This window comes from Nuphar pumila, chromosome 16 (genome assembly GCF_984573655.1).
Source record: "Nuphar pumila chromosome 16, dmNupPumi1.hap1.1, whole genome shotgun sequence".
NCBI classification, from domain to species: domain Eukaryota; kingdom Viridiplantae; phylum Streptophyta; class Magnoliopsida; order Nymphaeales; family Nymphaeaceae; genus Nuphar; species Nuphar pumila.
The window spans coordinates 11,121,495-11,133,991 of NC_143264.1; the positions used below are offsets into that span (position 1 = coordinate 11,121,495).

At 39.1% G+C, this 12,497-nt stretch overlaps 1 protein-coding gene across 1 annotated transcript in view; it reads right to left on the reverse strand.

Moving 5' to 3' along the window:
• Positions 1–412: 412 nt before the first annotated feature.
• Positions 413–12,497, reverse strand: part of LOC149812916 (ceramide synthase 1 LOH3-like) — a 46,808-nt gene continuing 34,723 nt past the window's right edge. Inside the window, exons 4-7 of the mRNA XM_089991436.1 lie at positions 4,502–4,687; positions 2,777–2,961; positions 850–909; positions 413–702 (exon numbers count right to left, since the gene is read on the reverse strand). Coding sequence (XP_089847562.1) covers positions 878–909; positions 2,777–2,961; positions 4,502–4,687 — 403 coding nt within the window. The 3' untranslated portion in view covers positions 413–702; positions 850–877. The remainder of the gene's footprint in view (positions 703–849; positions 910–2,776; positions 2,962–4,501; positions 4,688–12,497) is intronic.

Consider the following 12,497-nt stretch of genomic DNA (forward strand, 5'->3'; position numbering starts at 1 on the left):
ATTGAATAAAATTAGAAGCACATGCAAGTAAAGATATCAAACTTTCACATTGTTCTAATTCCAAAAAAATAAAAAAATTGAACAAAAAAGAAAACCTATTTAATAATGGTTCCCACAAATCTAGGACATGAGAATTCTAAGCAATTGTATAGTGAAATTTCCAAGAAATCCATTTATGACCTCTACAGAGGAGAAGCTTTCGGTTTTTGGGTAGTCCCCACGTGCACCATCAAACACGCCCTTTATCCCCCCCCCCCCCCCTCGATTTCAGAGGAGTATATCTCCTCAAAAAGTGGGAAGAAAAAATCGGCACCTACCCCAGTGACTTTCTCTCCCTGGTAAACTTCTCCTTGCGGAGAAGGCATGTACAAACACGCCCTAAAAGATGTTTTTGTCGTTATGATCACGCCAATAAGCAAATACAAAGAATGTTTACACATTGAACCCCGTTAATCTTTCATAGAATGACAAAATGATGATGAAAATCAATAACGCAGATAATATGGGACTAAAGGAGAAAAATAAAAACTAATTGATGAATATTAATGTTTCTCTGCTTTCAGAATGTTTTCTTTGAATTAATGTACACGGTTCATCGCTGCCAGGTCCACGTCATTATCTCATCCTGAGCACTTTAATGGTATGGTTTAAACTGCTTCAGAAAAAATCTTTCATCATGCATGAAAAAGAATGTAATTTCACCTGTCAGGAATCCATATGTGAAAGGCATAAACCATCTGCTGGATTAAAAACTGAGGAAATAATATAAAGATTATGCCAAAGAATTAGACAATAAGACTTGTATTGCAGAAAGTATAGAAAATTTTGCAAGGACGAACAGATACATACACTATGAGGAATATTCTTTGTTCAGGGTTCAATCATCCTTTTCATCTTCACCTTCAGAATCTATAACAAAGAAATAAAAAATTCAAGAACAAGTTAGACCAAATATATATGTTCATGGAGGTCGATACCACAAATGTTATGGAAAAGAGTGACTAAATTTGCATTCCGTTCTACAAGCTATGTTATGATTATTCTGGTCATGTGCCATGATCAGTGTTCTCCTTTAGATTATCATGTTAAGGTTCTGCCTGCAATGGCTTAACTGGTTCAAGGTGGGAACCTCGTGATAGAGGACCCTCATGCATTTGGAAGAATATCAACATGCATCAACATGTTCCAGTGATTCCCTTAGTTTTCACTGCTAGACACATAGCCTCAAAATGAGGAACAAAATTAACTTGTAAGTAGAGCTCTCATCAAAATTAAACAGGATAATAAATGGACCTCCACAACCTATCATCATGTAGAGATTTAGTTCAGCCTCCCTTCTAAGCAACCAAATCTTATATAGAGAACAGTTCACTGCTAAAGAACTCTATGTCCAATTTTTTAGATTGCATGGACCTATGCATAAGCTGCACCAATCCCCATTCCCAGCTGTTTGCACTTTAACAAGCCCAAGTTCAGCTCAAGCTGAATTGTGTAAATAAGGGCATATCACTCTACACTCTGTTTTGTGTTTACATTGTAGCCTAAAAACGCTATGGGCATCCATATTATTTCCTTATGGAAACTTAAACAAGTCAGTCCAATTCAAGAAAGCCTTACATGAGCCAGGCTCAAGCACTATGAGCAGCTTTATCCAATTCACATCCCTGACCAGTAGTACTGTTGCTTTGCTAAGAAAAAGAGCTATATTATAATGTGTTACTTCCTGTAGATGTCTAAATCTTAAGCAACTATGCCCCAAAACTACATGCTCCTAGTGGGAAAAAGGAAGAAAGGTGGATACACTGGAAGAATTCTATTTTAGTTCATGGACATTCTCTCCTTTCTTCAGTGTCCAAAAATTGAAAAACTGTTTTTCTATTTCTTAAAGTAATGTTCAGCACAAAATAACACCAATTACTACGCTGTTAGGTCCCGTTAAGTGGGTCCACCTCATAGCTAGGGATGCACACGAGCCAAGCCTGGGCTGTTCGAACTCGGATCGCTTCAAAATGCCCCTGTCCAAGCTCGGCTCAAGATCGGAGCAGAGCTTGAAGGACATTGTTCAGACACGGCTCGGTTTCGAGCTCGAGGCAAGCCGAGCTTGAATGACATTCTAAAAAAGGTAAGAGTTTTGAGAAGGTGGGATTTGATCCCCACCCTCTCCAAACACTTCACAAGTGACCCACCACTAAGCCAGATCCTGTATTTTGTTTACTGTGACCGAAAAAATATTATACAGAAAAAGTACAAGGCATGAGATTCAAACTCAGCACCTTTTGTGGAAGAGTCTAATGCCCTACCCGTTATGGAAACAATGACTTTTTGGTTTAATTTTGCAATGTTATATATATATATATACTTTTATCCGAGCCTTATCGAGCTCAGTAGGCCGATCAAGCATTTAAGGAACGGACGAGCTCTGAGCCAAGAATAAACGGCTCGAGCTCGAGCTAGCTCAGCTTGTTGTGCATCCCTACTCATAGCTTGAATTAAGCATAAATATTTCGAGTCCACACCGACCAGGGCTTCCAGGTAAAAAATTAAAACGGAATTGCTAACATTGGAAGAGATTCTCATACTACACTGTACAATCATAAAAATGATAAGATGCATGACATAACTAATCAAAGGTGCATCCATCATACACATTGAAATGCATATTTTTGGGGGTCTAAAGTAGTGGATGCATATTCACATAAATGAAGCGGCAAAAAGGCTGTAAGATAGCAATAAATTCTTTTTCTTGATAAGGTCCATAATCGGACAGGCGACTTACCAGATCGTACATCCTCACTAATCTTGCCTCTTGCCTGGATTTGCCTAACAAGCATCCGGTAGATCAACACCCACCAGTACACGTGAAGAACAAGCAAGCACAGGAGCAGAGTATTGAATACATAGTAGTATATGGGTCCTTCCACCTTGTGTTTATCCTTGTCCAAAGTTAATAAAACCTCATAACTGCAAGAAAAACAATATTTTGTTCAGCAGAAATAGGGTGACCAAGTTTTAACTTAAATGACTTTATATGCAATGTTTTAAAATGTCAGAAATAACAAGTTTATATACTACATAAGTATTTCAATCTCCACTCTCAATGAAGAGGAAGGTAGTATGATGAATTGATGATACTTCATGGAAGGCTCAAGAAAAACATGAAACGGAAATTTCAACATCTTAATTACCCAAAAGATATCGGCAGAAAATGACAATTACTTTTTTTTGACACATTTTTTTATACATAGAAAATGGAAATTACTTACTGCATTGGCATTCAACATGTTAGAAGTACCCTTCCCAAAGAGCACAAAATACCAGGATGAATATAACAAATAAGCCAATGGAACCTATCAGAAGTTTATGCCAGATTATTGTGCAAGATTGAAAGATACAATTTGAAGAGTAGAAAGCAAGTTCTTAAGTATGATGTCATGCATAAATAGCTTGAAGGACTTACCTGAAACTTACCAACAGGGCATCATACTGTAACCTGACATATCGATTATTTTGTTCTATTAGTCCCCATTAGCAGAAAAGGCCACAAGGCTTTTAATATGGGAAAATTTCATGTCAAATACGAGAAATAATACTTATTGGAATCATGTGCGTGCATGTCTGTGCACACACATGCAAACAGATAATTTTGTTGTAAAACCATGTCATAGGGATTCACCAATTTTGCTTCTATGACATGTGCCTTGAATATACTATTCTTAATGGGAAACTAGGCAAGAATAGCATGCCCCTGTGTTCTTTAGTCACATCCATGTGACATGGGTGAAAAACCTTAGATAGCAGTGCTCTTATCTCAAAATTCGTGAGAAAAGAAGTAAATTTATCTCAGTTAGAAGATCAAATGGGAAAGCCATAGGTCAAGCTTTATGCCTGAACCAAATAAGAGCTCAGACAAAGTTCAGCCAGACAATTATTGTACCAGGCCTTTCTGGGTTCAGGTCACCACAAAGCCTGATAGACCAGCCCAATTCCCGCCCATAGAGTTCCTATTTTACCCTTTTTGACTAAGTAATGCATTAGAATGACTTAATACAAGAAAGAACAAATAAAGGAATAAATGCAATGTGCAGACAAGGACTGAATCTAGTGAAAAACTGAAGTCAAATGATGATGACATCAACATGCTGTCTTTTGTTCAAGTGCCACCGTCTCTGGCATTTCAGTTATTCATACAGCAATATATAGATGGTACAGGGGAAATCAAGTTATTCAAGTAAGTTTTTAATATAAAGATGTCAGAAAGCCCAAATCTGAAATGTAGTATAATCATTATAGAAATATTTGAATACTTAATAACATGTTCATATTGAAAGAGAGTTCCACAAGCTTTTAATTCCGAACATATCTAAAATTTCCATTTAGTAATAAAACCATGTCATGCTCATAAACAAAAATTCATTGTCTTTATATTAAAAGTTTGAAACCATAAGGACTTACTTCTAACATCTAAGTAAACTACAAACTGTAACATGAAACATTAACTGACCTTGTACTCCGGATAATCCAGAATGGGTAATATATAAGGCGAAGAATTATCCAAGATAGCACAAAAAGAATAAACGCAAAGCTAGCAGTCCCCTCAGCTCCAGTGTATTTTGACATCTTTCCGATTTCCAAGAACACATCACTTGCATCATGAAGCGCTAAAACAACAGATCCAACACGGGCAAACCTGCATTATAGAAAGAAAATAAGTTATACAGGAAATCATGAACAACCAACAGGCACGTGCATCCCCTTGTACCTGCCAGGCCATTTGCAAAGAGTATAAGTGATCACATGGCAAATAATGCAATATCATCCAGGTAAAAAAGAGTGAACTGCATAATTTTCATGTTGGAATTCTGAAACCAAGTTCCGACAGCAATAATGAGACCAAAGGGTTTCTTGCTGTTAGCAAATGTACAAAATTGACAGTCTGAAGGCCCCAATCTCAGCTGCAAATATACCATCCCCTCAAGATCTCCATACCAAAATGCATTTGTATATCCATCAGTTTAAAAGCAGTATGATTGGCTGCTTCTAGAGGGGAAAAGGGACCAAATTATAGATCATAGCCTACTACTCAAAATTAATAATGCTAACAAAGAAGACATGAAAATTTCTAGAAAGAATAATATAACAGTTTCTCAGGAGTATTCCTATGACAAAAAATTCCAACTTTTTTTATATCACTACCAATGTTGTGAAAAGTGTTGAGACGTAGTGAAGCGCTCCACCAACATATGAAGCGAGGCATAAAGCATAAGCCTCAAAAGTACATTTTAAAAAATTCAAAAAAACTTTAGAAAAATATCTAAAAGCACAAATAAATAAATAAAATGCTTCTAAGCAACAACTAATAAGAAATAGGAAATCTCAAATAAATGCCAAAAAATATGAGAATAACATGTAAAAATAATATTAATGCAACAACTTGATCTATGTATGTATCTAACAAATAAAATATGAACATTCAATGAAAAATTAAGTAACAAAATTACTAACAATCAAATTCCTCAACATCAAGTCATCATCATATAATCATATAATGCAAATTAGCATTAACAATCAAAAGTTAATGTATTTGTCCAAAACTCTCCAAAATGAGTTATAAAAACATAGTTATCATAACTCATAAGAAAAAACTATAAAAAATCAAAGATTGGCTGAGCCCTGTTGGGTTACCAGTTGGCTGGGTCGGACTCGACTGTGTCGAGCCCACCTACCCTTTTTGGTCGCCAGCTCGGGTAGGCTGGGTCGGGCTCGACTCAGTCGAGCCTGCTAGAGCCAGGGCACACCCAGGGTCTCAAGTTGGGCCCAGGCTCGGTCCGGTTGGCTCGAATTGGGTTCGGGTTCGACCCACTTGACACAAACATGGATTTCTTCGTTAAATTAAAATGGTTGCATCGTTTCTTTCGCAGCACGATAAAATATCTTTTAGCACACCACATCGGTGCAACGGACGCAACACGCTCACCAAAGCACGAGCCCTTGAAAACCTACGTTCGGAATCGTCAGTGAGTCCGACCAACACCGAGGTAGGGGAAAATTGCATACAAGGACAAATGACAAAATACTTCTAACTTATATATATATATATATGCTTTTAAACTCAAGGATGCAGTTTTGCATATTCTTGTCCATTTAAAATTTATGTCATTTACTTTGTCACCGCGCTATTACGTGCATAGGCAATTTACTTAGCCGGTGTACGGTTTCGTATATCGTGCACTGCTTATGCAATTTATTTAGTCGATGTATGATTTCGTACATCGTGCATCGCTTATGCAGTTATTTAGCTCGATGTTTGGTTTCACACATCGAGTCTGGCTTTATGTCATTTACTTTGTCGTTGCGCTGTTACGTGCACAGGCTACTACTTACGCAATTTACTTAGCCGATGTACAGTTTTGTACATCGTGCATTGCTTACGCAATTTATTTAGCCGATGTACGGTTTCATACATTGTGCATGGCTTACACGGTTTATTTAGCTCGATGTGTGATTTCGCACATCGAGTCTGACTTTATGTCATTTACATTGCCGCCGCGCTGAAATATGCATAGGCTTATGCAGTGATATATATATGTATTATATATATACATATATATAACTTTGTAAGGTACGCAGTTTTGCATACTCTTGCCTACTTTGCATTACGCTTGCATTTAGAGACGCAGATTTGCGCATACTCGCCAAGTCTTTAAAGAAAGGAGATTTCACATGAAAGATTCCAAAGCACGTAATATTCGTTGTTTTGAAAAGAAAAAACAAATATTTGGCATTTGCATATTCGCAACCAAGTCTTTCCTCAACCCTGCGTAACGAAAGGGCTTCGACTGCGTAGCCCTAAGTGGTATGTACGATCCTTTGTTTCGATATCCGAAATGACTGTATGGAGTTACAAATCCGTTGTGTAAAGGAATGTTCGCTTGTAATGCGCCCAAGGTCTGTTGACTTGTTATTTTAAATACTATTTTCAGCTGAACTGCTATTTTTAAACTCTGAAAAAAGAATGATTACAAAACTTTTCAAAATTTTCCTAAAAAGTTACAAGTCCGGGATATGGGGGCGTTACAAAGTCGCTTAAGTGCAGAGGAAAGAGACACCCAAATTAGAAAGGAAGAGCACATGGTCTACTATCAAAGGAAAGAAAAGCTAGCATTTCAATGGATCCCCATAAACAATACAATAACAATATGAAAAACTAAGATGCATAGATATTGTTAAGACAATGGTCCATAACATAGAAGCCAACTAACATGAAGTGTTCTTTTTCCTACAAACCATCTTCTCCAAGTACAACTAGAATATAAGTCTCATTTCTAACCAATAATGTGTTAAAGTATGTTGTGTGTGTATATATATTTATAGAATCACTAGAATATGAGAACTAATGTGTGAAATGCGATTTTCATGGATTTTTTGTTCTTTTCTCTGAATCTAACCATACAGATGTGATCTGCATGCTTGGTTTTATAAGAACCTGCTCTTGGATCGTCCGATTTTGATGCATAAATGAGATTTTTTAAGGCTTTAAAATCACTGGCTCCTAATCTTCATAAATATTCTAAGCATTCAAAAATCACATTTTTTCATCGAAAATACACAATCCAATGGCTGATTCCTAGCAAATTCACCATGCCAAGCACATCCATATGGTTGGATTTGCAAAAAAAAGTGTTGGAAATGCCCATATTTCTAGTTCTCGTATTCTACTTCTTATATTTCAGTTCTCATATTCTAGTGACTATATATATACATACATATATATATAGAGAGAGTAATGGGTCGGTGCTAAACCCATTTGGTGCTAAATCGCGTGCTAAATGGGGTTTTCAGGATTTTTCCATTTTATTTTTAAATTCTGACCGTACAGATGTGATCTATGTACATGATTTTATAGGGATCAGCTCTTGAAGCGTTTGATTCCAACACATGGGTTTTTATAAAGTTAGAAAAATCAACAGTCCAAAATCTTTGTAAATTTTTGAGGCTCCAAACATAGTTTTTTTTCATAAAAAACACATGATCCAAGTATGGATTCTTAGTAAATCAACCATGCCCAACACATTTATAGGGCCGGAACCGTGTAAAAAGCACCGAAGAAGCTGAAAAACCCATTTAGCACGTGGTTTAGCACCAAATGGGTTTAGCACGAACCCATTTTCGTATATATATATATATATATATATATATTGTCACTAGATTATGAGAATTGGAAATATGAGAACTAATGTGTGAACCACGATTTTCATAGTTTTTTTGTTCCTTTCTCTTGAATCTAACCATAAGGATGTGATCTACATGCTTGATTTTATAAGAACCCGCTCTTGAATCATCCAATTTTGATGCATAGAGGAGACTTGTTTAAGACTTTAAAATCAATGGCTCATAATCTTCATAAATATTCAAGTATTCAAAAATCACATTTTTTCAACAAAAATACACGATCCAATGGTTGATTCCTATCAAATTCACCATGCCAAGCACATCCACATGGTTGGATTTGCAAAAAAAGTGTTGGAAATGCCCATATTTCTAGTTCTCATATTCTAGTGACTATATATATATATATACACACATACATATGTTTGTACATATATTCATACACATATATGTGTTTTTCTCTCTAGTAATAGGTAATATACTCTAGAATATTTTTGTAATTCTGTACATGTAATAGGTCCTGCCCATTAGGGGTAGAACTGACTTTTAATTTATTTATTTTTCTGTCTTTTATATTTTTATAAACGGTATTGTGGTCGTTTAGATCATATAGCTGTTGGGAATCACCAACGGCCATATAGGTCTCCTTTGGCTCTCTATTTTGTGTATAAATAGGGACCTCTTGTCCCATTATATGTAATGCACTCCGTAATGCATTTTGTAAAGATTGTGTTCTTGTGTTGGCTTTGTGAGTGCCCCTTTGTGGGTTGTTCTTGTGCTCTTTCCCATAGTAGGCATTCTATATTTGACTCCTTGAGGATTCATTATATGGTATCAGAGCCATTGGCTCTTTGGACTTTGCTATTGGATTTGTGGTGCTTGTGATCAAGTGTTCGTGATGCTCGTGTGATCATAAGTGCCACCCTTGCTCTTGTATCACTCTCCTTCAAGTGTTTGTGGTGCCACCTGATGCACTGCCCCTGACAGACCCTGCAGACAACATCCACGTGCAAGGAGCTTCAAAAGCGTGCACCTCATCGCCCTGAAACCCACAAAAGCAGGAGAACCCCAAGACTGGAAGCTCAAATAGGCAAAGCACCCACACACAACAGCAAATCTGCGCCCAATGCACAAGCAAGAGACGCCCCAACAATTTTGGAGATCCCCCCAAAAATTTGTGGTGGGCCCCACCATCTCATCACATCGCCCCTTTAGTGGGACCCACAGGGTCAACCTTGGTGGGCCCCACAAGCTCACCTCTTAGAATTTTAGTGGGCCCCACCTCCTTGCCACATCATCCCTTGATGTGACAAGGAGGTTGTCCCATCAAACCAATGTAATTATAAAACTAATAGTGGTTTATAGGGAAACCACTGTAGCATTTGGTTTTAGAAAGAGTAATCATGAAAACTAATGTGGTTTTACCAAAACCACATTAGCACATGGTAAAATGTGATTACCACCCCCTTAAGCACTACGCACAAGGGAGAGTCTACTTTTCATTAGCTCATGTATGTTCCCAAGTGACAATATAGATCCCAAAGGGCTTGCAGTTACCAAGTGGACAAGGTTGATCTCATTGCTCACCATTTCGGTTTAGGCATCCTTGCCAAACCATCTGGGATAACTCGGTGTTGGTTAGTTCAGGGCCATTAACGATGCTTGATGGATGATGTTTGTGGTTTAGGCGCACTCCCGATGAGCTTAGGCACTTTTCAACGGTCTAGAGGTGCTCTTTCAATCCATCTTCACCTTCAAAAGGACCATCGGTATTGGGCTGATCAAATCTGTGGTGTTGGACGTGACAAGCACACCATACACCTACGCCAATGCTTGCCCAGTTATAGTAAGCGTTTTTTGACCTACGGTTTGGCCGTGACATGCCCCTCACGTAGGCTACTCTTTGTGTGCATCCGAGGTGCCTCACACGGGACACCCACAACACCAGAGGCCTTAACTGGCCACCCTCTCATGTCTGCGGAACCCCACCATCGTGTACCCCTAAGAGTGCACTTCTAAGCGCACACGCCCCACATCGGGGCATATCACACGGGCCACCTGCAATACCAGAGGCCTTAACGAACCATGCTCTTTTGCTCGCAGAACCCCTCACCATTGTGCACCTTCTCAACACCCACGCCTTCGTCGAGGTGCATCTCACGATTTGCTCACAGCACCAGAGTCCTTCAGTGGCCACCCTCTCTTGTCGACAAACTCCCTCCCCCAAAGGCGCCACACCAATAACTACCACAGTTGCACAAGGGCACCACATTCACCACTTAGGGCGATGAACCTCCTTTGACGCTTCGGCGCACACACCTCTCCCTCCACGAGCCCCCCAGCACGCGCCCTCTTGCACAACACCGTGAGCACAAGCACATGCATCGGCACCCCTGCCGCCCGCATACTCACATGTGTCGGTACCTTTGCCGCATAGGTATCCACGTGCTCCGTTGGCCGCCCGCGCATGCCTGCACTTTAACCTTTATGCCCTTGACGTGCACACACTCGTGCACCCTCCGTTGGTTGCAATGTGCACGCCTGCACCGACAGTCCTATGCGTGCGGCATGTCAGGTCTTTCCCTGCACCTTGTATGTGTGTTTCCCATGCTTGGCTCGTGTGTTAGCCTTGAATGTTCGTGTATGCGCTCATTATTGCGTTAAGCACCTGCAAGCTAAACCGAACCTTGTAATCCGGGCCTGCGCACCCGTGTAAATCACTTGTACTCCTAGCCTCTTCGTTAGATGAAACCCCTATTCGACCGTTTGTAATTTTCCCCTCTTGTGTGTGTGTGTTGTGTTAACATTAGCATAAGCCCAACAACGCTAGCTCTGCCCCGTACATGCTTACACGCTCGAAAAGAGCTTAGTACCCTAGGATTGTCGCTGAATTATCAATCCATTGCAAACACCTTGGACGATTTTAGAGAACCCATGACTATGTAGACCGGTCCACCTGTGTGAGCCACACCACACCCTTGCTTGTGCATCCCTCATTTTTCTTCTTCTCCCTCCTCTCTTTTCTTCTCATCTCTATGGTCGACAAAGAGATTGTTACCATCGTCCCCATCAAGTTCGTGGCAATGAAGAGGTTTCTTATTGGAAAGAAACTATGATAACTTGTGAATGATTCAACTCTGGAACCCAAATGTGTACTTACAAAAATGTAAATGGAGTGCAAGAAGCATTAAAAGATAGTGAAGAAAAAAAAGGCTATGTTCGATTATCGGAAAGCTTTGAGAGATTGGGAAGTGGGTCGTGCTAAGGTTCTTTCAAGGTTCATGAATAGCATGGACCAAGATCTATGTGACAAGATCTTAAACTATGAAAGGGCCAATGAGGCATGAACATTTCCAAAAGAAATGTATATTCAAAAGGATGCAGCCTACTTGTGGGAACTTACGGATAAGATCCATTCGTGCAAGCAAAGTGGCCAATCCATGAGAGAATATTATGGCAAGTTGAAAAGACTATGGAATGAGATGGCTAGGCATGATCCCATATGGGATACACCCAATGCCAAACAATGGAAGAAGCGTGTTCAAGAAGAACAATTCTTTTAATTCATAAAAGGGTTGAGACCCGAATATGAACAAGTTCATATTGCTATCATACATAGAAGAGATGATCTCTTTATACATGAAATATTGGCGGAAGTTTGTATGGAGGAAACTAGGCTCAAATCTTTTATAGACCCTAAAGAATCCAAAAAACTGTGTCAGCCATGTCTAGGCTCAGTTCGAATGTTAGAACCTGCAAAGCTCCTCACTTAAATAAATTCCAACAAGACAGTGAAGGGAAGAAGAAAATCATTTGCCACTATTGTAATGAACCGGGGCATATCAAACCTTATTGGCCTAAATTGAAGAAAGTGGACGAGAAGAGGGTGGCTTCAGTTCCTTCCCAAGAAGGACAATCAAGAGGGCTCGATGATGGGTCCAAAACCATTGGCTCTCTCTCCTTGTCCCAATTGATGAAGGCCCTCCAACCGCTACTCAAAGCTCCTTCCACCACCACTGGTGTGCGGTTTCCACCTCTTCCCCTCCTAGTATGGATTCTTGGCTCTTGGATTCGGGGGCATCTTTTTATATGACCCCAAATCTTAACACTTTTAGATTATCACATCAATTCAAATGACTCTTTTGTCTCTACGGTTGATGGGACTTCTTTACACATAAAAGGCATAGAAAATATTGACAAAACTCTAGAAAACTAAAAAAAAATTGGTTTCAAATGTAAGGTATATTCCAAAATTAAGTTTGAATTTTATTTTTGTTTCTCAAATTTCTAATCATGCATGTGTTGTTTCCTTCTCATCAAATGGTTGTTGG